The sequence below is a fragment of the Panthera leo genome, chromosome F3 (genome assembly GCF_018350215.1).
Source record: "Panthera leo isolate Ple1 chromosome F3, P.leo_Ple1_pat1.1, whole genome shotgun sequence".
Lineage (NCBI taxonomy): Eukaryota > Metazoa > Chordata > Mammalia > Carnivora > Felidae > Panthera > Panthera leo.
This window is the reverse complement of record NC_056696.1, coordinates 39,642,236-39,668,588: the sequence shown is the minus strand read 5'-3', so window position 1 is coordinate 39,668,588 and position 26,353 is coordinate 39,642,236. Positions and strand designations below refer to the sequence as shown.

The 26,353-nt window shown below is 39.5% G+C and overlaps 1 protein-coding gene across 3 annotated transcripts; it reads left to right on the top strand.

Annotated features, from left to right (window-relative positions):
* The first annotated feature begins 2,794 nt into the window (after positions 1 to 2,794).
* Positions 2,795 to 24,511, top strand: DDX59 (DEAD-box helicase 59). 3 transcript variants are annotated; one of them, XM_042925523.1, is made up of 8 exons: positions 2,795 to 3,054; positions 4,295 to 5,112; positions 6,282 to 6,449; positions 10,762 to 10,851; positions 17,013 to 17,264; positions 17,961 to 18,113; positions 18,605 to 18,733; positions 24,095 to 24,511. In XM_042925523.1, exons 2-8 carry the CDS (start codon positions 4,306 to 4,308, stop codon positions 24,356 to 24,358), a joined length of 1,863 nt encoding a protein of 620 aa, XP_042781457.1. In that variant the 5' UTR covers positions 2,795 to 3,054; positions 4,295 to 4,305; the 3' UTR covers positions 24,359 to 24,511. The 3 variants fall into 3 exon arrangements, with proteins under 3 accessions (XP_042781457.1, XP_042781459.1, XP_042781458.1); XM_042925525.1 differs by having other exon boundaries at positions 2,844 to 2,862; XM_042925524.1 differs by lacking the exon at positions 2,795 to 3,054 and adding an exon at positions 3,239 to 3,464.
* Positions 24,512 to 26,353: the final 1,842 nt, after the last annotated feature.

The window sequence follows — 26,353 nt, the reverse complement described above, 5'->3', positions numbered from 1 at the left end:
ACTGACTGAGCCAACCAGGTGCCCCTCAAGAATATAGTTTTTAAAAAGTAAAACCCTTCAGGGCACCTGGATGGCTCAGTCGGTTATGCATCTGACTTTGGTCAGGTCATGATCTCATGGTTCGTGGGTTTGAGCCCTACATTGGGCTCTGTGCTGACAGCTCAGACCCTGGAGCCAGCTTTGGATTCTGTGTCTCTCGGACTTGCTTCGGCAGCACATATACTAAAATTGGATTCTGTGTCTCCCTCTCTCTGCCCCTCCCCTGTTCGTGATCTGTCTCTCTCTTTCTAGGAAAGGAAAGGAAAGGAAAGGAAAGGAAAGGAAAGGAAAGGAAAGGAAAAACTCTCAGAAGAGAAATAGAAATGGACAATCAACATATGAAAAAATGCTCAACATTATGGTACAGATTTATTCTCAATAGACTAGCAAAAATTAAGAAGTCTGATAATAATAAGGTTTGGAGAGAATGTGGAGTACTAAGAAAGGGCCGATCAGTGCTGCTGGCAGCATAGATTGGTACCACCACTTTGAAAACATTTCAGCATTACCTTTTAAAGTTGAATACCCCATACCCTCTGACCTAGAAGTGGTGCTCCTGGGTTCAAATGAAACTCAGGCACATCCACAGGAGATGTGCACAGAATGCTCCCACCAGCCTTGTTAGTAATTACGAGGGAAGATTTGAGTTTTGTGAGGGCATGAGATTACATAATTGCAGAAGAATCACAACAAATTACAAATGTGACAAAACTGGGTAAAGTACCATACTATTTTTTTAAGTGTTTTACACACCTCTATACCTTTCCCTTTTCCTTTTTTTTTTAAAACTGCATACTCTTTGATCCCTCTTCGTGACCATGATTTCTGTAATGTTGTTTATGTAGAGAGAATAAAAAAGACTAAGTCTTTCTTTTACCATGGTTAATTGAGTTTTTTTTAATTATTAATCTTTAAGATGTAAAAAAAAAAAGTCTGGACAGAATCACTGTCTGTGACCTACAAACTCAGGGATTCTGATAAATTTTACTTTGAATGATTCCCATCAATAAAGGAAAAATGTAAAGTGCATTTATAATGATATAATCATGAATACATTCCTGATGGGAGAGAATTTCCATTTGACTTAAGCATTGGTCAGAACACCATTCTCTGCTTACATTTTTACAGATCTAATAAATTTTTACAGACCAGCTTCTAGCTCCCTCCATTTCAAACTATATATTTTTCCCTCAATATGCATATACTTCTGATGCTGGATGCTATAGGACACATTCATATCCTGGTAAGACATTTGTCCCTGCCCCTTCCTACTCTGGGATGGGAAGCAAAAGCCTAACATTAACAGACTGCAAACCCATAAATACATTCCACTGAACTCAAGTAAATGTATCTGCAACTCAACCCACCTTGGCTGGATCCCCAAATGCCTGCTGCTATCTATCACCACCCAACTTGAGAAGTGTTGACGGAGGGGAAGCCGGAGTATAAAGAAAAAGTGGTCCTAATCCATCCTGGTTTAAATACTTCTTTAGAAGATTTTACAAAAACATATGACCGTGTGAACACATGGACAAGGCTCCTCTTTTTAGGGCTTTGGAAGGGACCCATGGGAGTGGGGGCCCTGAAGCTCAAATTTCATTAGCTTCACGGTAAATTTGCCTCTAATAAATACAAAATACTGAAGACAATTCAAAAGTACATAGGAAAATACACGTAAACAACTTTACAGATACAAAATATTATAGCAGTAAAAATGAATGCTTTACTGCTTGCTTACGCTTAACAACTTAGAGGAATCAAAGAAACAAATGCTGAATGATAAAAAGTGAATCCCACGCGGCTAGATATATATTGTTTTTATAAAGCTCAAAAAGAAGGAAAAGGAAACAATGTATCAATTAGGAATGCATCCAACTCTGATAAAACTACTAAAATGGAAAGGAGAGAGAAAAGAAATCCAGCATAGTGGTCGCTGAGGGAAGCAGCAAGGTGTTCAATCTGAGATGAAGGGATATATGCTCATACTAATAACGTGGCGGAGTCACAGACTTTCGTATTATCAGCACGCTTTAAAACTTAACGTTAATTGCTCAAAATGCTATTTTGTATGCACCAAACATTAGGTTGAAAGTATTTCTGAATAGGTAAGAAAAATGTTGAAGTCGGCAAACTTGGCTTTCCTCCTTCCTTTCCCCCTGCTTTCTCCGTATCACGATCTTTTAACTAACTACCAGCTGCGGGGGGCATGTGGCTCCAGAGTCTAGCAAAGCAGAGAAATGGCAATCCATGGGGACCAAAACCGTGACTTGTGTTATTTTCTGTTTGGTGATGGGTGGGGTGTGGTAGTATGGAAATATTATCCAGCGTATCAAATACATCATGTTAAACTTACTCCATTTAGTTTTAGAGTTATTTTGCCAGCTAAAAGCAGAACGGGTTTTCAGGCCTCTGGGGCCTCTGCCCCTCCCTTTTACACTCAGACTTCCCACTTTCTAAGTGTACCAGGCCCCCGCGCCACCCGCTTCAGTCTTTCCGGGCGGTCTAACTGTTTTTCACCAGTCCTGACCCACTCGATTACGTAAATTCTTCCAAGAGGATCCCCAAACCCGCCCCGCCCTGCAGAACTTGGCCAGCTCCAGCCACGCTCCGAAGTTTACCAGCAGCCGGGAACCGGGAAGGGCAAGGAAAGGCGCGGAACTTCCCAGTCCCCGCCCCTCCCTCGTTCCTCCCGCCCCCCTCAGCTACAAGCCAAGCTCCGCCTCCCGCGGTAGCCCCGCCTTCCCCGCCGCGCTAAGGCGCGCCGCGGCCTCCTTCCAAAACCCGGAGAAGTGGATTCTGCGCTCCGCACGGCCTTTCCTAACCGTAGTGTGGCCGAGCGGGTCCAGGCTTGTCGGCAGGAAACTGGGCCCAGCGCCTGGAGGGGGAAGGCGGCCCCGAGCGGGAGCGGACGCGCCCCAGGCCTGCGCGAGTGAGCGTGCCGCGGGCCCCGGCCGCTCGGCCCTCCTTCCCGTCGTGCTCCCTTGCCTCTGGGACGCGGGGCGCTAGGCCGCGGCGGTAGGATCCCCCCCACCCCGTACACAGTCCCCCTCCCACCCTTGCAGTCGCGGGGTCCCGGGCCTCCGGCCGGAATCCTGCGCCCCGCCCTCCCCGTCTCCTAGCAGCGCCGTGACGTGCGTGCGCCTTTGGGTGCGGGGCTGCGGGGCGGGGGTGAGGGGCAACGCCCGAGGGGAGGGTCTGGGAGCGCGCCCCGGGAGGGATCCGGCGACTGGGAAGCCGCGCCGCTCCCCGCGCCCTGCCGGAGCCGGTTCCGTTTCGCCATTTGAGGACCTTGAGTTCCAAGCTCTTCCCTGCCGACCCAGAGCCGTCCCTCTCCCCACCTCCTTGACATTCGCGGAGACTTGGGATAGTAATTCTAGACCTTCAGTTGCATTTTTGTTGGAATTTTTCTGGAAAAATTGAATCTGGTAACTTATCCTAAGAATTTTTTTTGAGAAAGGTGTTTTAGTATATTTAATAGGCTCAAAATTAGGTTAAAAGCCTTGTTTCACAGCCCACAGTCATTTTGCAAAAACATCTTTGGTGGAGATCGGCATAGCAGTGGTTGAGAGCTTGCACTCTGGAGCCAGAATGCCTGGGTTCTAACACTTGAGAATGGTGTGAGCTTGGACAAGCCACTTAATCTCTAGCTGGCCAAGTTTCCTCATGTGAAAAATTATAATAGAATACATAATACAGCATAATAAATATCTATATATGTCCGGGGGGGGGGGGCGGTGGTGCTAACCTACTTTCCAAGCTTGTGAAGATCAGGTTAACAGGTCTTGAAGCGCTAAGCACTGTGGAACATAGCAATACATACGGGTTACTTATTACATCAAAATAGCATTTTTTCTCCGTGCCTTGTGGTTTTGATTTTCGAGATTCCAGCTGTGAAGTGTTTCTCCTGTTTTGTGAAAACGTAATAAAAGGATTTACTCCAGAATTTCTGTAATATTTGGAATTTCAATGTGCAAGTAGCCAGTAAACAGAAGCAGGCAGTATGCACAAGGCTGTGCTGAGCAGTGTGCAAAGTTTCACCACTCCCATGTGTAAGGAAAAGGGCTGTCTGTTTTCACCAGAGGAAATTGATGAATGGCAGAAAAGCTTGCTCTAAGAAGTGTCATGATGCCTTCTTCTATTCCTTTCAGGCAAAGCCCAGGGACACTAGGCTGACTGCAAGATAACCATACTTTATATGTGAATTTTATTCTTCATTGAGGGTTAAATAAATCTCATTATATAATTTCCTCAACAGAATATCAGAGGATGTTTGTTCCAAGATCTCTAAAAATCAAGAGGAATGCTAATGATGACAGCAAAAGTTGTGCAGCTAAGAAAATTAAATCAGATGAAGAAGACCTTCAGCTGGATGAAGGCAGAGATGATTCAACTGATGCTTTAGTTACAAAAGAAGCCACGACGTCAGACAGGCCCAGCACAGAACCATGCCCTTTCCCCAGCACAGCTGGCCAGTTGGCTGAGGTTTGTTTGGTTGGACCTGAGCAGGACGCAAAGGATAGCGATCTTTCTGAAGAGCCTGTAAAGTCATTTTCCAAAACACAGCGCTGGGCAGAACCTGGAGAACCTGTCTGTGTTGTTTGTGGTCGTTATGGAGAGTATATCTGCGATAAGACAGACGAAGATGTGTGTAGTTTGGAGTGTAAAGCCAAACATCTTCTACAAGTAAAGGAAAAGGAAGAGAGATTAAAACTCAGCAGTCCTCAGAAAGCTGATTCTGAGCCCGAGGCTCTACTTAATGCTTTTTATGTCTATAAAGAGCACCCCTTTATTTTGAACCTTCAGGAAGACCAGATTGAAAATCTTAAACGGCAGCTAGGAATTGTAGTTCAAGGGCAAGATGTCACCAGACCTATTATTGACTTCGAGCATTGTGGTTTCCCTGAGGCCTTAAATCTCAACTTGAAGAAATCTGGCTATGAAGTTCCAACTCCCATCCAAATGCAGATGATTCCTGTAGGACTCCTGGGAAGAGACATTCTGGCCAGTGCGGATACTGGCTCAGGAAAAACAGCCGCTTTTCTTCTTCCTGTTATCACTCGAGCTTTATGTGAGGTAAGAGTTCACATGTGTTACTCTCAGAAGCAAGTCAGGTATATACCAAGTTTCAGCCTTAATTACATTAAAGCTGCAAACTGAACTATAATCTTAGTCGTTAGTGCTCTTAGTGATTTTGCTTCTGATGGTAGTTTGTATGAAGAACATAATTTTAGGGAATTTTCCTTTTATTAGATTGGACCAAAGATCTTTTCCTTGAAGGTCTTAAAAATTGCCTTCCTTACAAAATATCTTCAACAGATTTTCTATTCAAGAAGTAAACTTTTGCTCTGGGGAAAGAAATGCTGCTGACTGGGTGACCTGCAATTTTTGTGTCCATTTAACCTCCTTGGATTTTGTGTTTTGAAAAAACTGATTTATACCAAAGTTAGAACGCTATCGTAGAGTTCAAAAGCTACCCTTAAATGTGATTCGTGGTTCATCTTAAAATAATGCTGCCTTACTTTACTTGTGAGTTTATAGTGTATAAAGCACCCCCCCACACACACACATAATTACTTTAACCACAATTTTTACCAAGTACTATTGAATTTGTGGGGTCTGCAGTAGGGCAGGAAGGGAAACCAGTGCAAAATGTAGGCAAAGAGAGGAGAGGTAAAGGAGGAAAATTTGGAAAACTAAGAATTGTAGAAGATAATGTGAGGAAAAAATAAAAGAAAGCACCTCACGTTTAAAATATAGGTAAAACTCACTGGATGTCCAAAACAGAGCTATAGTGCAGGAAATAGGACATTTGTAACAGTAAGTGAATCCATAGGAGAGCCAAGGGTGGGATGCCAAGCTTTAACCAGATCTTCATGGTTTTCTCTTCAGAGGAGCATGGCTGGAGATTGCAGAGTCCATTTGACTGGGAGCAAACTTTCGGTTTTCCCACCTTGGTTATTGTGGGTGCTCTTCCCTGGCCCCAGTTTTGATTTTTCATTGTATGTCTGTGTTTTATAAGAAATGGGTTCAATTTACACTTGATCTTAGCCGAAAGGCCGAGAAGCGATAGAAATGGGTTCAATTTGCAACGGTTTTTGGAGAGAACATCTGCAGTGAACAGAAGGCAGGAGGGTTCATATCCAGTTGGGTTGGACCGTTCCTAGAATCACTTTGAAGATTTAGTCCACATCTGCAGGAATTAATTGCCAGTGCTTTTAGACTTGTTTTTCCCATCTTTGCAGAGCAAAACTCCATCTGCACTCATTCTTACGCCAACAAGAGAATTAGCCATTCAGATAGAGAGCCAAGCTAAAGAATTGATGAGTGGTCTGCCGCGCATGAAAACTGTGCTTCTGGTAGGGGGCTTACCCTTACCTCCACAGCTTTATCGTTTGCGACAACATGTTAAGGTGAGCACCGATTTGGTAAAATGCCTTTGAAAAGCATTGTAAGCAATATGGGAGCTAGTTGTTGTTCTGTTTATTTATTTATTTATTTTTTTGCCCTTAAGGAATGTGATTTTAGGTTAAACCTTTTTTTTAACTTTATTTATTTTGAGGGGGTGGCTGGCAAGAGAGAGAGGGAGAGAGAGGATCCCAAGCAGGCTCTGTGCTGCCAGTGAAGAGCCCAGTGCAGGGCTGGACCTCATGAACTGTGAGATCATGACTTGAGCTGAAACCAAGAGTCGGACACTTAACTGTCTGAGCCACCCAGGTGCCCTTAGGTTAGCCTTTAAATTCCAAGCAAGCCTTAATTTTTTTTAAGTTTTTTTTTTTTAATAAATCTTTTACTGTTTTTAATGTTTATTTATTTATTTTTGAAAGAGAGAGAGGGAGCAGGGGAGGGGCGGCGGGGGGGGGGGGGGGGGGGGGAGAATCCCAAGCAGGCTCCACACTATGAGTTTAGAGTCAGATGTGGGGCTTGAACCCGTGAACCAGGAGATCTTGACCTGAGCTAAAATCAAGACATTTAACCGACTGAGCTGCCCAGGTGCCCCTTAAGTTTGTTTCTATCAGAAAGGGACACAATTTATTGAGTGTCTGTCATATGCCAAATCCTGTTGGATGTTTTCACCTGCATTATCCTATTCAGTTTTCACATTTGCTCTTGAAGGTGGGTTGGCATATCCCATCTTCTATGTTTGAGAAGTTGAATCTCAGAAAGATGGGATTTATCTAAGGATCCATAGCTACTATAAAGTGTGATTTCCTTTTTTGTTTTTTAAGTAGGCTCTGTGCCCAACATGGGGCTTTCACAACCCTGAGATCAAGAGTAGGATGCTTTACTGATTGAGCCAGCCAGGTGCCCCTAGAGTGTGATTCCTACAGAGAAGGAGGTTATCCCATGTAACCACAATACAGTTATAGAATCAGGAAATTAACATGGATACACTGGAATGCATCAGGAATTAATGTTGCTGCCATCTACTCTTCAGACCCCATTCGTGTTTTACTAATTGTCCCATCACCTTTTTTTTTTTTTCCTAATAGCACAAGAATCCAGTTCAGAATCATATTTTGCATCTAGTTGTCATGTCTCTTTTATCTCCTTCAGTTTGGAAGAGTTCTTCAGTCTTTGCTTTTTTTTTTTTTTTTTCATGATCTTGACACTTAAAGGATTATGAACTGCTTAGTTTGAAGAAGGCCCCTCAATTGCTTAGATTCAAGTTACGCATGTTTGAAAGGAATATCATAGAAGAGATGCTTTGTTTTTTTCATTACATCCTTGTAGATGATACATAATGTCAGTTTGTCCTTTTACTGGTGATATTACCTGTAAAGTAACTGTGAAGTTTTATTTTTCCCTTTGTATTTTGAGGAGTATTTTCATACTGTAAATTTCTTGTGCTTTACCACATTTCAAGCTTATTCTTTATATATATGTATACATATAATATATACATATATACACTTACATAATATATAAGTATATACATATATACATATAATATATACATATATATATATATATACTTATATCAGTATAGACTCATGATTTCCTATTTCATTTAAAGGATTATAATCTGGGGGCACCTGGGTGGCTTAATCGGTTGAACATCCAACTCTTGATTTCGGCTCAGGTCATGATCTCACAGTTTTTGAGTTTGAGCCCCACATCGGGCTCACTGCTGTCAGCACAGAGCCCACCTCACTTCGGATCCTCTGTCCTCCTCTCTCTCTGCCCCTCCCCCACTGTGCATGTGTGCTTGCTCTCTCTCTCTTTCTCAAAAATAGATGAACATTAAAAAAAAAAAGCTTCTTTCTCTCCCTCTACCCCTCTCCTCTGCTCTCTTTCTCTCTCTCTCTAAAATAAAAAAAATGAATTAAAAAAGAAAGGATTATAATCTGTTATTACCATTATTTATTTTGATTCTCCAGTAGTCCCCAATTTGAGCAGTGGAATCACCGTCAAGTTGCCTTCTGTGTCCTTTTATTATATCCCCATCATTCTTTGAGCACTTTGTTTCTTTCTGTCTGAAGAAGATGTTCATGCTTCCATTGTTCTTTCCTTGCCTCAGCCCTGGAATCATGCTTTTCTCCAAGTTGCCATGATTCCTTTTGCTACAGGATAGTATTTAGAAACCAAGACCTGGGCTCTAGGTTGGGCTCATTGCTGTTGGCTTTTGCTATTGAGTTATCATTGCTTCTAGGACCTCTTAGTGAATAGAGAGAGGGAATCACTCCATAATTGGGTATTCTGCATCTGTATTTATCGGAGACCATGAGTTCATGTCGATACTTCCAACTCTAATTAAACACAACAAGATTTGTTTTGGGGTTTTCTGTCTCCGTGTTTGTAACCCTGGCAGTGAGAAACTTGCTACCCATTATCTTCTATATATTTGTTTACTTGACCAGTCCTCCTCTATGTAACCCCTTGCCTGTCCTCATCTCTGTCCACTGCCACAGAGTGATGCCTTCTTACTAGGCTCCACCCTGCACCCTCTTCACCCCCTGAGACCACCAACACCCTGTGCAGGGCCACCTTTCTATGGAGGCCCCTTCTCACCCTCCTATCTCTCCCACTCCCTATGCTGGGCCGTGTCTTTCACAGATGCTCTCTGAGAAAATGTGTCTGTCAAGGGGCACCTGGGTGGCTCAGTTGGTTAAGCATCTGACTTTGGTTCAGGTCATGATCTCACTGTTCAGGGGTTTCAGCCCTGCATCAGGCTCTCTGCTGTCAGCGCAGAGCCTGCTTCCGATCCTTGGTCTCCCTCTCTCTCTGCCCCTCCCCTGCTTGTTCTCTCTCCTTCTCTCTGTTTCTCCTAAAAATAAATAAACATTTCAAGAAAAAAATCTGTCCAACAAAGTGATCTTTCAAAAGCCAGGGCAAAATAGCCACCTTTTCAGATGAACAAAGCTGAGAGAGTTTATTACCAATAGAGTATCTAAAGGATCATTAAACTAAGATATTCCACATACAAAGAATCTGATTCTGGAAAGGAAGGTTTAGGATCAAAGAAAGAATGGCGAGCAAAGACAATACTAAGCATATGGATAAGTGTAAACAAATATTGACCAAATAAAAAGTAGTCGTGAACAATTTGTGGGTTTAAAAAAAAAAAAAAAGAAGGAAAATACTGGCCAAATGTAGCATATAAGTGCAGAAAGGTTGTGATTGGTGTAAATCAATTGCCCTTGATTGTTCAAGAAAAAGGTACATATGTCAATTAATTTTAGATTTTATTAAATTACAAATATTTGTTAAAATTCAAGGGAAGCGCTAGAAGAATGGGAAAAAAAAAAAAGTTTCTAACTTCCAAACTGGCAGAATGCGGGAAAGTGGAAGAGGAATAGAAGGGATGAACTCAGTTCAAAAATATTGAAATGGATTTAAATGCTTACAGTATTTCTGAAGAAACCAAGCAGAGCTCTATAGCTCTCTGGATACAGATCCTTACAACCCTGAAATTTTATCATTCTCTGTGAGCTTGCCGTTGTGTTGCTGTGTCCTTGAAAAGTGGAATACAATTGAATTTATTAGATCATTTGTAACTCGACTTTTCGCCAGGCACCGTCTCATTTAATCTTTATAATAATTATCATTTCCATTTTATGAATGTGAGAACAGAGGCTCACGCCATTTATTAAGTGCTATAGCTAAGACTCCTACTGAAGTTTACTAAACAGCGCCTACTTTTAACTACTCCTTCAACTATTATAAAACTGTTAAGAGCCTTGAGCAACTTTAGAAATCATTGTGCCCAACCTTTTAATTTAAAACGAAATAGCAGGCCCAAAGGGGTTTAGGGATTTGCACTTGTTTACGGAGCCAAATAGCGGTCAGCCTGCCTGCAGAGCCCTTCCTGGTCTGGTCTCTGCCTACTTTCAAGCTTCATCCAAGTCTTTCTTCCCCTTTTTTACCTCGCGGAAGCCTCTGTGGCCTTGGAAGGTTCTTGGATGTTTTCCTTCCACCTGGTCCTCCTTGCTAGCTCTCACTACTTCTGTGTTAGGGTTTAGCTTATATGTTAGCGAGGACTGGACAGATGCCTCCGTTTATTGCATACCATACTGACCTCATGAGTATTTATCTGATCCTTCCTTTGTGTTTGTTACAAGTTTCATGAGAGCAGAGACTACGTCTGACTTAATCATCATTGATTCTGAGTACCTAACCTCAGTGACTGGCACATATTAGCCACCCAGTAAGTATACATAGAAAGAATGAATAAAGGAAGGAAGGAATATTATCTAATTTATTATCTTTTTCTCATTTATTCAGGTTATCATTGCAACTCCTGGGCGACTTCTGGATATAATAAAACAGAGCTCTGTAGAACTCCGTGGTATAAAAATTGTAGTAGTAGATGAAGTAAGTAGTGTTACTTAGAACATTAGTTACATAATTTTATATAGTTTATGAAAAATACATTATAGTTATATAATCTCACTGTGTGTTCAGGCATTTTCTCCCCAAAGGAAAAAAAAATTAGGGATTTTTTAAAATTGCAGTGGTCATTCTTTTTTTTTTTTAATTAAAAAATTTTTCTTGAGAGAGAGAGAGAGAGAGAGAGTGTATGCACACTCAAGTGAGGGAAGGGCAGAGAGAGAGGGAGACACAGAATCCAAAGCAGGCTCCAGGCTCTCAGCTGTCAGCACAGAGCTCCACATGGGGCTCTAGCTCAACAAACCGCGAGATCGTGACCTGAGCCGAAGTCAGACGCTTAACCAACTGAGCCACCCAGGAGCCCCTAATTGTGGTGGTCATTCTTAAGCTAGTTCCTGTGTAGCATTGCAACTACCCTAAGGTATAGTGCACTGAAATTAAACCACATTAATAAATAAAATTAGCTGTCTTTTCCTAATTGACAGAAAACACAAATCCAACAGCTACTGTATTCTCAGTGATAAGTTTTTTAAACACTTGACACTGGCTATCATTTGTCTACAAAAACAAATGGATCAATGGCAAATAACTATTAACAGGGATTTTGGAAGTAGCTGAGAATGCTTAATTGGATGACCTTTTGTATTTTTTTCTACGTGGTCATAGGCATTTGTGGTTGTGATTTTCAGTGGTACATAGAGCAGATAAGCATTTTTATATTTTTGGTTTGCTTACAAGATAAAATAAATATGTTAGTATCTGCTGATATTCCACCATGTGAACAAGCATGAGGACACAAAACCATGTGTCAGCCCAGGCTGGACATGTGCCGGTTCTGCCTGCAGGGCATTGCACTTCTGCCTTCACACACGTCCCAACAGCAGTAACAGAGCAGAGGCCCAGCAGGGGTCACAGATGTGGGGTCCAAGTGCTGACCAGTGATGGCAACCTGGCCTGCCTTCTGTGGGGCCCAGTAAGTAGCAGTAGGTTGCCAGGGGGTGTGGAAAGAACACCTGGATGAGACCGCAAGACTGGGATTTGAGCCTCTACTCTACCTACTATGGGATGCTGGGCAAGTCATTTAATCTTCCAGACATTGTGAAAATGTCTCATAGACTGAAAAGTCCTGTAAAAATGTAAAATAATGTTATTCAGTCCTTTATTATTTTTTTTCTGTTTTTTTCCCTTATATATTTACCTTTTTTTTTTTTCCAGTGAGAATACTTAAGTTCTACTCCCTTAGCAAATTTCAGTTATACAGTATAGTGTTAATCAACTGTGGTAACCACATTGTGCATGTCAGACCTTACCTGTTTTATAACCAAAAGTTTTTACCCTTTTATCCTAAACCTCTTCCTGTTTCACCCACTCTCTAGCCCCTGGCAATCATTTTTCTACTACTTTCTATGAATTTGACTTTTATTTTCTTATGTTGAACTTTTTAAATTTTTTATTTATTTATTTTTTTTAATGTTTATTTATTTTTGAGACAGAGAGAGACAAAGCATGACCGGGGGAGGGTCAGAGAGAGGGAGACAATCTGAAACAGGCTCCAGGCTCTGAGCTGTCAGCACAGAGCCCGATGGGGGGCTCGAACTCACGGACCGCAAGATCATGACCTGGGCCGAAGTCGGCCGCTTAACCGACTGAGCCACCCAGGCGCCCCATGTTGAACTTTTTTAAATTGCACATATAAGTACTATCATACAGTATTTGTCTTTTTCTGTCTAGCTTACTTTAATGCCCTCCAGGTCCATCCATGTTACTAAAAATGTAAGAAGTTTAAGTCTGAATAATAGTCCATTGTGTATACATACACCAGATTTTCTTTATCCATTCATCTGCCGATGGACACTTAAGTTGTTTCCATACCTTGGCTATTGTGAACTGTTACTCAGTCCTTTAAAAGGTGCTGCTAGGTCAGCATTTTCCTGGTGTGCCTTTTGGTTCAACTGATTTATTGCATTGGATTATCATCAGACTTACTGCCACCCTGCAAGTATGAATGGGCTTCCCATTGTTGATAAGCCCATGTTGTTAAGTTCTTGCCATCTTATGAGCCTGAGAAACGGATCATCACATTGATTTTAAAGTTAATTTCCATTCCTGTTTGCTTCCCTTCACGACATTTCCATCTTTGCCAATTAATAGGGTTTCACAGGACACCTCAGTGCTATGCTCAGAATACAAAAGGAGTATTCATTCAGCAAACCTATACTGAGTGCTTGTTATGTGCAGCCTCTGTCCCAGCTCCTCAGCATTTAAGGAAATGAGCTGGTAAACAACATAATTGGTCATGTACTGAAACTGAAGTCAGCATAGAAGTGCTATTCAGAGTCCTTGGCTCTGAAACCTTCCATCAGTCCCCCAGATAGACTTTAGGTCTTCTTTCCTCTCTGACCTATATGTAGATTGACCAGCTCTAGATGAGTTTGGATGGAATCACAAAGAAATTTTAAATACTATTCAGGCCTACAAAGTACTGAAACCTTATTGGAGAAAAAGACATATACACTTGAAATTAAGCAAGAGCATTATCATATATACTGAAATACAAAGTACTAAAGTGTGTAATGTAGGCCAGGGAATGGCAAACTCGTGCCGTAAAGGACCAGATAGTAAATATTTAAGGCTTCAGGGGCCACTTGGTCTCTGTTGAAACTGTTCAGTACAACCATAGACAGTAGGTAAATAAATGGGTATGACTGTGTTCGCATAAAACTGTTTACAGAAACACACAGAGGTCTGAGTTTGTCCCAAGAGCCTTAGTTTGCTGACACCTGATATAAGCTGTTAGTAAAAAAAAAAACAGGACTATGTATGATATGCTAATTTTTCAGTGCAATTAAGGTCAAGAGAAAGAAATAAGAGATTGTGTGAATTGGCACTGTAAAAAATGGCCTCTCCGAGGTAATGGGATTTGACCTGGTCGTCCACAGATGGAAAAGGATTTAGAAAACTTGAGAATGTATCCAGTATTCCAGGTGAAGAAGCTAACATAGGCAGAGGCAGAAAGGCCAAGTGCATGCACTGAGAGACCAACCAGCTTGAAGCATTCTTCCTGAGAAATAATAGGAAGTAAAGTTGGGTAGTTAGGGTGGGGTCAAATTATAGAGGGCCTTGAAAGGGAGGAGGAAGATCTTGGATTTGATGTGGGAAACAATGAGGCTTTCAAAATTATTGAGTTGGGGTGTCACAAGTGGAAAGTGGTGGTTGAGCAAGGTTATTCTGCTGCTCCGTGCAAGAGAAATTAAAGAAGAAAGAATCTGTGGGACAGAGTGGCTAGCAACCCAGACAAGAGGTGAGTAGGGTCAGGGACAGGGCAGAGGCAGTGGGAGTCATGAGGACATCTGAGAACCACTGTAAATCATTCATGAATCTTCTGATGACTGAATATGAGAGAGGATGGAGAAGAAGGTGGTTGACGTGACTCTATAAATGCTGGTTGTGCCTCTAATTTTAAGTAAAGGGCAAGTGGGTAAGAGTTGGAGCTTGGCAATAATATTTGAGTTTGGTTTTAGAAATGTTGAATTTCTTGTGAATGATGGATGAAATGCTGTGTGGATATGAGAAATGTGCATTAGCATCCATGAGACACACTGGTTTCTCTAAGGGAGGAAGGTTGGAGAGGGACAAGGACTGGGGCCAAGTGTCTGCTTATGGAGTTTGAAGATGAGTCTGTAAACATGGTGTAGTTTGAGAGACCAGGAAGGAAGTGAGAACAAGTAATATCCCTGAAAAGAGAGGTCTCTGGACTATGAAGATAAAGGAAAAGGCATGAAAACTAAGATAATTCTTTTGGAATTAGAAAATCTGCTCTGTCTTCCTACCTATTCTTTGGCCTAGAATTCTCTCCCACCCCATCCACCTGCTCTTCCTTTATGTGTCCGTGGCTCTGGAACCTTCTGTCAGTCCCCTAGATAGACTTCAGGCCTTCTTTCCTCTCTGCTCTGTTGACCTCTATGTAGACTTTATAATTTCTTTTATGTTCCTTGGTTTATCCCAGTAATCAAGCACAGTGTTTGCCCAAGTTTCCCTAATGGTAAGAATTACCCAGTGTACTCAGCAAATGTAATAAATGACCAGACCTCTTATTTGGATATGCTGACTCAGTAGGTCTGAGTTGGAGTCCAGGAATATTTAAAAACTCATTCTGGTTGATTCTTTAGGGAGATTTGGGACACATTGACTAGTGAACTGCCTGACAGTGCTTTTTAAGTGCTTAGACTTGATGAATGCTTGTTTGTTTATCAGATGCATTTTTGGAGCTTTTTACATGCTAGACACTGTCCTTGGTTTTGAGGATACAATGGAAAGTGAGATAAGCTCTGACAGATGTATGTGCACAGGTAGTGTGACAGAGACAACAGGGGTTTTCTCAATTTGGTATGGGAGGAGGGCTCTCTGAGTGACTTTGATGCTGAAATCTGAACAAAAAGGAGCCAGCCACACGAAAATCCATCTGGAGGAAAGACTGCTTCCATCAGTCTCCAGCTAGTGTTCAGGAGCTGATGTGGGAGTGATCATGGGGTAGTTGGGGATAGAAGGCTGGTGCGGCAGGGTCGTGGGACGTGAGATGGGGGAATGGTAGTCAATTATGAAGTCAGAGAAGTGGATGAGGATGAAAACTGGAAGACTGTGCTTAACAATTGGATTTTATTCTACATGTGATGGGAAATTACTGGAGGGTTTAAGCAGAGGAGTAACAGATCTGATTGATGTTCTAGAAGATTCTGGATGCTTGAGGTAGATGGCTTCTGGTGTGGGGGTGACAGGATGAGGAGGAGTCTCACAAATGTGAGCTGGAAAGAAGTAGCTGGATTTGGGGGTGTGTTAGTGTAAACAGATTAGATGCAGGGAAGCTTGGATGAGAAGAGAAACTGAGCGAATTTATTTCTGATGGCCTCTCTGTTTTCTGAACCAGGGGAAGCAAGGCCATCTCCTGAGATGAGGGGGGCTTAGTGGGATTATTGAAGAAAAGCAGGGGATATTTGCAAGACATAGCATGGGTGTGCACGTGCTCTGTGTCTCATAGTAAATTGAAACATTGAGACTTACCATGCTGTGAACGTGGTCCCAAGTGTTTTATATATTTTATGCTTATAATATATCCTCATTAATGCTCATAGCAGCCTTATAGGGCAGCTGCCATTATCATTCCCATTTGTAAAAGGAAAAACTGAGGCTTACAGCCATTCGTTACCTTGGTTAATTTAAGGTCATAGGTAGAGTCAGGTTCAAACCCAGACCATCATGATTATTTTAGATTTTTAAATGTCACAGAGTGAATATTAAAATGTGTGTTCATACTTTAATAGTATGTTAGTGGACGCTTAAAAATACAATGCCTTAGTCTAAATACTCTAAAATAGTTAAATAACTTATTTTTCAAAATTATAGATAGCTAGATTGTATTTAAAAATCAAGATAGCCTTAATCTTTATTATTTTGAAGCAGCTTTAACTTAATAGTTTTCCTTCTGTTTGCTTAGTAATACATAAATTGTTTTTAAAGACCGGCAACACAGGAGTATATACTGAAGTGGAAGCCCCCAACAGTAAATGTTTTTACTTATTTAATATTTTATTATAAATATGCATCCATGGTTAAAAAAAAAAACAACTTTGCAAGAAGCTATAAAATGAAGAATTAAATTGCACCCCCTTCTACAGCCTGCAAGCCTTCTCCCCAGAGTCAACAATTGAGTTTCTTGAGTGTATACACAACTGGTATCATGTTATACATAGTGTTCTGTACTTTGCTTTTTTCCTGCTAGCAGTGATTCATTATCACTTAATAAAAGGCTTTCCAGTCATAATTAATGATAGCAGAGGGTTGTATTATGTGGATCTACCATAATTTATTTACTAAATCCCCTATTGGTGGATATTTAGGATATATACATTTTTTTGCCACTGTTAATGCCATAAAAACCTTGTATATCATTGAAAACCTGTAATTACCCAATGTATAATTTTATATAAATATGTATTTTCCCAATTTATCCTTTACCTTTTGACATTGTGGTATATTCTTCTGTGTAAAAGTTTTAAATTTTTCATGTTCATAATCATTTCAGTTTTTCCCTTGGGTGGCCCAGGGTTTTAATGTCCAGTAGGACTAACTTTAAAATGATTTTATTTTAGGCTGATACCATGTTAAAGATGGGCTTTCAACAGCAAGTGCTTGACATTTTGGAAAACGTTCCTAATGATTGTCAGACCATTTTGGTTTCAGCTACAATTCCAGCTAGCATAGAACAACTAGGAAGCCAGCTTCTGCATAATCCTGTGAGAATTATCACTGGGGAAAAGAACCTGCCTTGTTCCAGTGTGCGCCAGATTATTTTGTGGGTAGAAGAACCAGCCAAAAAGAAAAAATTGTTTGAAATCTTAAATGTGAGTAGTTGCGCAACCCTGTTTTGTAGATTGTGTTTGCATTTTTCACAGTCCTTAAGATTGTGATTTTTAGATGCAGCCTTTGGGGAATTTAGTATAGATACTTAATAACTAAATTGCTTTACCTCAATTCTGTGGGATCAGATAAATATTTATTTATATAAGCTTACTGTATGGATGCAGAATTGCCCTTTTTCCCCCCTATTATAGAAAGATGTTTAAATATCAAGACTATTCTTTAGTAATATTTTTTGTTTGAAAAATTTTTAGTAGTTTTATATATCGGGTTAAAGACAAGTTCTTTCTTGATCATTCTGTCCTTGGGAAATAGAATCTTTTAGCGGTAACTTGTTTAAGCAGAAATTTGTTAAGTGGGTGATATGTGTTGCACAGTTACTTATAAATAAGGTATTAAGTTAAATATGTTTGTATTTACTTATGAACAGTATTTAAAATTTTAAATTGCACTCAAAATTTTAAAATTATTTTTGCAATATTAATGAAGTATTGGAGAAATATGAACAGCAGTAGACTGTTGTGCTTCTGTTTGTGCATATTTAAAAAACATTCATTTTAACACTCATTTTTCCTCTATAAGCCTGTTGATAACTAGCTTATACTAATGCTTTCAGAAAAACTTCCCATTGTAAATTATGTTGTATGAGTAATTTTAGACATATGTTTTTCGTTTTTCAGGATAGGAAACTCTTCAAGCCTCCAGTGTTAGTATTTGTGGACTGCAAGCTGGGAGCAGATCTGCTGAGTGAGGCAGTGCAGAAAATCACTGGTCTAAAAAGTGTGTCTATACATTCGGAGAAGTCACAAACAGAAAGGAAAAACATTTTGAAGGTTTGGCACTCAGCATTCTATTTTCAAGGGACCCCCTATTACCAGCTGGTTTTTAAAGCGACCTTTTTTTAATGACTGCAAGAACTTCAGGCAAGCAGTGACTGTCAGCTAATTGTTCCTCTTGCTCAGGCTTCTGTGTCTTGGGAGCAATAAGCCTGTTCCCTACAGGGTTATCTGCTAAATAGATTACTAATTCAGAATCTACCATTTCTGAAATCAGGTCAGTTTAGACGGGGGCAGAGCAGTAGTTCACCCTTGGAAAGGGTTTGCTTGAGTACATTAAGAGAAAACATTTGATGGGGTTGGGCGGGGGGTGGTTGGGAAGAATTTAAACCACACAGATTTCTCAGGTATTCTAAGACCTTTACTTACTGAAAAGATACTGCAACAACAATGTTGAAGAAAGTATTAAAAGAAGAAAAGGTATCTGAATTAGATAAAACCACATAAGATAAATTCTGAATAATGAAGTTTGTTGCTTTTCGGGGAAGGGATTACTTGAAGGAGACTATGAAGTTGTGGTGAGCACCGGAGTCCTGGGACGAGGCCTGGACTTGATCAGTGTCAGGCTGGTTGTCAATTTCGATATGCCTTCAAGTATGGATGAGTACGTGCATCAGGTAAAGAGATTTTATGTTTCCTCCCTGAGTTCTCTTGGGCAAGGCATTATCAATAGAGTGGTAACTAAAAAATAAAAAGTTTTGGGGTGCCTGAGTGGCTTGGTTGAGCATCTGACTCTTGATTTTGGCTCAGGTCATGATCCCAGGGTTGTGGGATCAAGCCCTGAGTCAGGACTTAAGATTCTCTCTCTCTCTCTCTTTCTCTCTCTCTCTCTGTCCCCCCTTCTGCCCCATTCCCCTGCTTGCTTGCTCTCTCTCTCTAAAATAAAATAAATGAAAAAAAGTGAGACAGTATTCTAAAAAAGAAAAAATAAGTTTTATCATAGACCTAAAAAGATTTTATAAACTTTATATAGTTTTGCTTTTAAAACATACATGTATATAAGCTAAATTTTGTTTTTAAAAACTCTATGTGTGCCTAAAATGGATTAAAAAAATAATTGGAGGGGCGCCTGGGTGGCTCAGTCAGTTAAGCGTCCGACTTCGGCTCAGGTCATGATCTCATGATTCTTGAGTTTGAGCCCTGCCTTGGGCCCTGTGCTGGCAGGTCTGAGCCTGGAGTCTGCTTCAGCTTCTGTGTCTCCCTCTCTCTCTGGCCCTATGCCGCTCACACTCTGTCTCTCTCTCAAAAATAAACATTAAAAAATTTTTTTTCTAAACAATTGGAAATAACCTAAAATATCAGTTTAATAAAATTTTAAGTAGTGGTTTTTGTTTTTGTTTTTAATTTCCTTTCTATTTCTTACTTAGCGAGCATATTAAATAGCGTTTATAATCAGGGGGAAGAAAAGGCTTTGTTTTAAATTGGTCTATCTGGCCGAAATAAAATTGATCCGTTAAAGTATTTGTTTTTTTAGGAATCTTGTCTTCATCTCTTCTTCATATCCTTATTTGTTCTAGTCTTTCGCCTATTAAAGTTTTGTTTATTTTGCTGCCAAAGATAACAGCAGGCTCTTCTTTCTAGCAGAAATAGAGCTTTCTCTTAGCGTCGTGTTATCTCACTGACTGCTACCTGTCTTCCTTCTCCGGCATCACTTACAGACTTTTCAAGTAAAGCCTTTCTGTAATGTTCTTAGAATTACCTCTGAATGCCACATTTACTTGGATCACCCACTGAAATGCTTTTAGTGCCTTTAATGCATTGTTGCTTTTATTTTTACTCAGACTTAGTAATATAGCAGTGCCTCTCTCTCTCTTTCTCTCCCTTTGGTCCCACCTCATTTACCTGTGCATCAGGGAATTGAGTATTACACAGGAGTTGATTGTTCAAATAAATGAAGTTTATTTTCTTTTGAATTTTTAATAATTTTCTAAAAATACTAAAATACTTAAGAAGCTTCTCTGCTTCTTAAATAGAGCATGCTGATTACAATTATGTAACTTTTTCTTGCTATCCCAAAGTCAACCCTATTGCTCTCAGTTATTCATGAGTTATCGTTCACATTCACAGTGTACCCTGAGCAATGGCCTCAGGGGGTGTTGAGTATGTAGAGTTTCTAACCTCTACTCAGAATGGCCCCATATCCTTCTGCTTTTCTAGTTCTTATATCTGGGTATGTTTTGTTTGTTTGCTTCAGTAATTGAACGGTACATATACACAATAAAAAATAATACAAATTACAAAAGATATAAAGTGAAAAATAAGTCTCTGTAAGGTAACCCTCCTATTTTTGAGTGGTTACAACAGTTAATGGTGCAGAAATTATAAAATGCATGTTTATGCACAAGTACACATGTATATGTGTACCATGTTACGCTTATTACGTAAATGGGACCACATTCCTCCAACTGTTCTATGCCTTGCTTTCTTTATTAAATATATCTTAGGCATCTTTCCTTATTAGCACACATAATAGGTACCATTTAAAAAATATTGATATGTATGGAGTGCTTACTATATGGCCAGGCACTGTTCTAAACTCTTCCAATGTTTTTACTTGCTTTCAGTTGGGCTTGATCTATTTTCATTGCTACATGGTAGTGTATTGTATGGATTACCATAATTCAATAAATCCTTTACAGTTTGATGGATAATCAAATATTTCCAATATTCTGTTGTTAAATAATGCTGCAGTGAACATCCATCTATACAGTTGTTTCTCTCATGCAATATATTTATAAAATAGACTTGGAGGAGACTTGCTAGGTCAAAGGAATGTGTATTTTATTTTATTTTATTCTATTTTTATTATTGTTTTTTAAGGATATGTGTATTTTAAATTCTAGTAGGTATTCCCAAGTGTTTGCTTTTAACTTAGGGGGCAGGGACTTCTGGGCACATAATTTGGAATTTGTTGAGTCAGCTTTTAGAGTCTAGAGAGTATTGCAGTTATGTTCTTGAACAGCTTATGTTACAGTATAAAATATCTCAGAATAAATTATGTCTCAATTGATAGAACTCCCATGCTATACAACTCACCACTTGAAAGTCAATTTACTGGTTTTTAGCATATTCATATTGTTGTGCAGCCATTACTACAGTCAATTTTAGAATATTTTTATCCTGAAAAGAAACCCCATACCTGTCCCTTCAGCAGTCATTCCCCATTCCTTCTCTCTCTCTCTCTCTCTCTCTCTCTCTCTCTCACACACACACACACACACACAAAGACACACACACACACACAAAGACACACACACACACACACACACCTTAAGCAACCACTACTCTATGCCTGTCTTTATAGATGTATCTCTTCTAGACATTTCCTATAAATGGAATCATAGGTATGTACTCTTCTCTGCGTTTTTTCACTTATCACAGTGTTTTCAAGTTTCACTCAAGTTGTAGCATGTATCTGTACATTTTTTATTGCTACATTATATTCCAAAGATATACTGCCTTTCTTTGTTCATTAGTTGCTAGACATTTAGCATGTTTCTACTTTCTGTTTGCTATGAATAATGCTGTGTGTATCCATGTACAAGTTTTTTTTTTTAATTTTTTAATGTTTATTTATATTTGAGAGAGAGACAGTGCACAAGCAGGGGAGGGGCAGAGAGGGAGAGATGGAGACAGAATCTGAAGCAGGCTCCAGGCTCTGAGCTGTCAGCACAGAGCCTGACGTGGGGCTTGAACTCACAAGCCATGAGATCATGACCTGAGCTGAAGTCGGACACTTAACCGACTAAACCACCCAGGCGCCCCATGTACAAGTTTTTATGTGGATGTAGGTTTTCATTTCTTTTATTTTAATACCAGTCTAGTTAACATACAGTGTTATATTAGTTTCAGGTATACAATATAGTAATTCAACAATTCTGTACTTTAGTCAGTGCTCATCATGATAAGTGTACTCTTAATTCCCTTCATTTATTTTACCCTTTCCCTTCCCCGCTCTGGTAACCATCAGTTTGTTCTCTATGGTTAAAAGTTTGTTTTTTGGTTTATCTCCTTTTTTCTTTGTTCATTTGTTTTGTTTCTTAAATTACACATATGAGTGAACTCACATGGTATTTGTCTTTCTCTGACTTATTTCATTTAGCATGATACTCTCTAGGTCCATGTTGTTGCAAATGACAAGATTTCAGTCTTTTTTATGACTGAATAATATTCCATTATATATATATATACACACACACACACACACACACCACATCTTCTTTATCCATTCATGTATCATGTATGGATGAACATTTGGACTACTTCCATAATTTGGCTATTGTAAATAATGCTGCAGGGGCTCCTGGGGGCTCAGTCAGTTAAGTGTCTGGCTTCAGCTCAGGTCATGATCTCAAGGTTTGTGGGTTTGAGCCCCGCATTGGGCTCTGTGCTGACAGCTCAGAACCTGGAGCCTGCGTCAGATTCTGTGTCTCCCTCTCTCTCTCTGCCCCTCCCCCACTCATGCTCTGTCTCTGTCTCTGTCTTTCAAAAATAAATCGATGTTAAAAAAAATTTAAATAGTGCTGCAATAAGCATTGGAGTGCATATTATCTTTTTGAATTAGTATTTTCCTGCTCTTTGGGTAAATACCCAGTAGTGGAATTACTAGATCATATGGTAATTCTATTTTCAATGTTTTGAGGAAACTCCATGCTGCTTCCCACAGAGGCTACACCAATTTGCATTCCAACCAACAGTGTACTGGTATTACTCTTTCTGTACATCCTTGCCAACATATGTTCATTTTCATTTCTGTTGGGGACACACCTAGGAATGGAATTGCTGGGTCATATAGTAAATTTGTGTGTAACACGTTGAGGAACTGCTAGACTCTTTTCCAATGTGGCCTCATGATTTTACATTCTCACCAGCAATATATGAGGGTTCCAGTTTCTCCACATCTTTATCAACACCTATGTTATTTATGTTTTTAAGTATAACCATGCTAATGGGTATAAAGTGATATCTCCTTGTGCTTTTGATTTGCATTTCCCTAATGACTAATGAATATCATTTCATGTACTTGCTGGCCCTTTGTGTATCTTCTTTGGAGAAATATCTTTAAATTCTTTGCCTATTTTTTAATTGGGTTGTCCTTTTATTATTGAGTTGTAAAAGGTATTTATATATTCTAGAAGATCCTTATCAGATACATGATTCACAAATCTTCTCTTCCAGTACGTGAGTGCAGCTATATTTTATATTAGTTTTTAGTTTTATTGGAAAAATTCAGTAACATAAATAAAGCAACATTTCTTCTCTTGTGCCCAGTCTCATTCCATAGATGGCCATGTTTTGTTTTGTTTTTACAACGTTAAAAATGTCCTATATATTGGCAGCAACGATCTAATCATTTAAATACTCTGAATATAGACTTTGTTCTACATTTCAGTTAAGGAACAGAAATTGACCATGACTGTGTATTTACCCCCTTCTTCTGAAGAGTTTCTCAGTATATTTGGAGACAAGTAAATTTTGTTCCTTATCATGTATTTCCATCACAATTTTGTGTTCATTTAATTTTATCAAAATGAGAACTTTATGCAAAAATGAGTTCACTTAAATCTCACATTTCAAGGCACTGAAGTACTCTAAAGAGTCCTCTTGCTCTAAAAGCAGTAGCTTTCAGAAAGTTTTTACCTTACCCCTATCCACAGTAAGAAACATCTTCATGTCATTGGCCACCCCCTCACAAGATACCGGAACTGAAACACAGGGTTCACAAACAATCCTTACTGGTATTATATGTGATCACTTTCGTATTTTCTGTTTGAGCTATTTCATTAAAAAGATGCTGGTGGCAGTCTACCTAAATTGATTTCACAAAATACATTGAGATGTACAATACAAAAAGTGCTATGGGAATGATGAACGTTAATCTTAGTAAAGCCTCTTTAAATACTAATCTTAATTTTCTTGCAAGAGACATTAAGGTTTTATATGAACATTTTGAAAATGTCCTTTGCATTTCATTTCAGGTTGGAAGAGTGGGGAGATTAGGTCAAAATGGAACAGCGATTACTTTCATCAATAACAATTCAAAAAGACTCTTCTGGGATATTGCAAAAAGAGTAAAACCCACAGGATCCATTCTTCCCCCACAGTTACTAAACTCCCCTTACCTTCACGACCAGAAAAGAAAGGAACAACAGAAAGATAAACAGACACAGAATGATCTGGTTACAGGTGCTAATCTTATGGACATTATTAGAAAACATGATAAAAGTAATTCTCAAAAATGACTTGTTATACCACTGAACAATTTTTTATTGTGTATGTTGTCCATGAAATTTCTGTATCTTATTACTGTATGGTTTGAATCAATGGGACATGTACATGAAGCAAAAAAAATTTAACATAATTTAAATTTTTTTAAATTGAGTATCAGATTTATACCACCGTATTATATTTATTTCCCTTTAGTTCTCATAAATTAAAAAAAAATCGGAAAATGAATTGCTAAATAAAATAAAATTTTTTCTGTCTAGACAAAGCCTTTTTTTTCCCCCCAATACTCTTGGAGCTGCTGTCAGAGCCAGACACCTGCACAGCGAGCAGTCAGACTCAGAATGGTGATAGTTTTGTTTAGTGTCCCCAGTGCGCTGCGGGCACATTGGCACTTGGGTTATTGTTGAATAAATAAACGTTAGGAAGAAAGTAAATGATGGAAACTGGAAGAAATGATTGGTGCTTCTTTTTTTTTTTTTTTTTTTAATTTTTTTTTTTTAACATTTATTTATTTTTGAGACAGAGAGAGACAGAGCATGAATGAACGGGGGAGGGTCAGAGAGAGGGAGACACAGAATCCGAAACAGTCTCCAGGCTCTGAGCTGTCAGCACAGAGCCCAATGCGGGGCTTGAACTCACAGACCGCGAGATCATGACCTGAGCTGAAGTCGGCCGCTTAACCGACTGAGCCACCCAGGCGCCCCTGATTGGTGCTTCTTTAAAAGATCAGTGTGAAATATGTTTTATTCTCAGTGGTTTTCCCTTCAGCTTGGTAAACATTTTTTTTTTAATATAACTTACTGTCAAATTGGCTTACATACAACACCCAGTGCTCATCCCAACAAGTGCCCTCCTCAATGCCCATCACCCACTTTCCCCTTTCCCCTGCACCCCATCCACCCTCAGTTTGTTCTCTGTATTTAAGAGTCTCTTATGGTTTGCCTCCCTCCCTCTCTGTTTGTAACTATTTTTTCCCCTTCCCTTCCCCCATGGTCTTCAAGATCTACATATGAGTGAAAACATGATATCTGTCTTTCTCTGACTGACTTATTTCACTTAGCATAATACCCTCCAGTTCCATCCACGTTGCTGCAAATGGCCGGATTTCATTCTTTCTCATTGCCAGGTAGTATTCCATTATATATATAAACCACATCTTTATCCATTCATCAGTTGATGGACATTTAGGCTCTTTCCACCATTTGGCTTAACATATAACATTCCACAATGTTATACTTATTATGGGCTGCTTATCAAAATAACATCAAGTTATGTTAATGCTGCATTGCAATTACAGTTTTATGTTAATGTCAGTTTGCTAATTCAATTGATAATATTAAATAATGGAACGAAGGATAGGTGTTTTGCTTTGATACATCAGTTCTTTCATTTCTTTAAAAACTGTTAGTTTCAGTTTACTTGCAGGATTTAGGTAGTATGTTACATAAATATTGACACTTAAGTTTTATATCCTAAACATCCTCCCCAAAGGGGCGTGGCAGAGATTTATGGAACTAACTAGAGTCCCTCAGTAGGTAGTTTCTTCATGTCCCCACCCAAAGGAAAGTACGAGGTCAGAGGTTCCCCAAAGAATGTGACCCTCAAGACTCTGGCTTTCTCTATCCTGATTCTATGTTTGCTAACTGTTGAGTGGTAAGTATGTCTGATTTCAAGGATGAGGCAACCATTAAGGTCCCACGGTGCTGTAGCCGGTGCATTGGGAGGCTGAAATCCAAGCAGCACCACCATGCTCAACATATAAAAGGGGCCTTAAAAGTGTTGATAACAATAGAGAAAGGGCACTTTTTCAGTAGTCTCAAACTTGTGTATAAATGTATAAATAAAAGCAGTATAGAGAGATGAGAGCTTTGCAAATCAGTATTTTTAGAAGATTATATGTATTTAAATCTTCAACTTTTTAAACCATCACCAGTGGGCACTAACATCTTTTTTTTAAGTAATCTCTACATTCGACGGGATTGAACTCACAACCCCAAGATCAAGAGTCA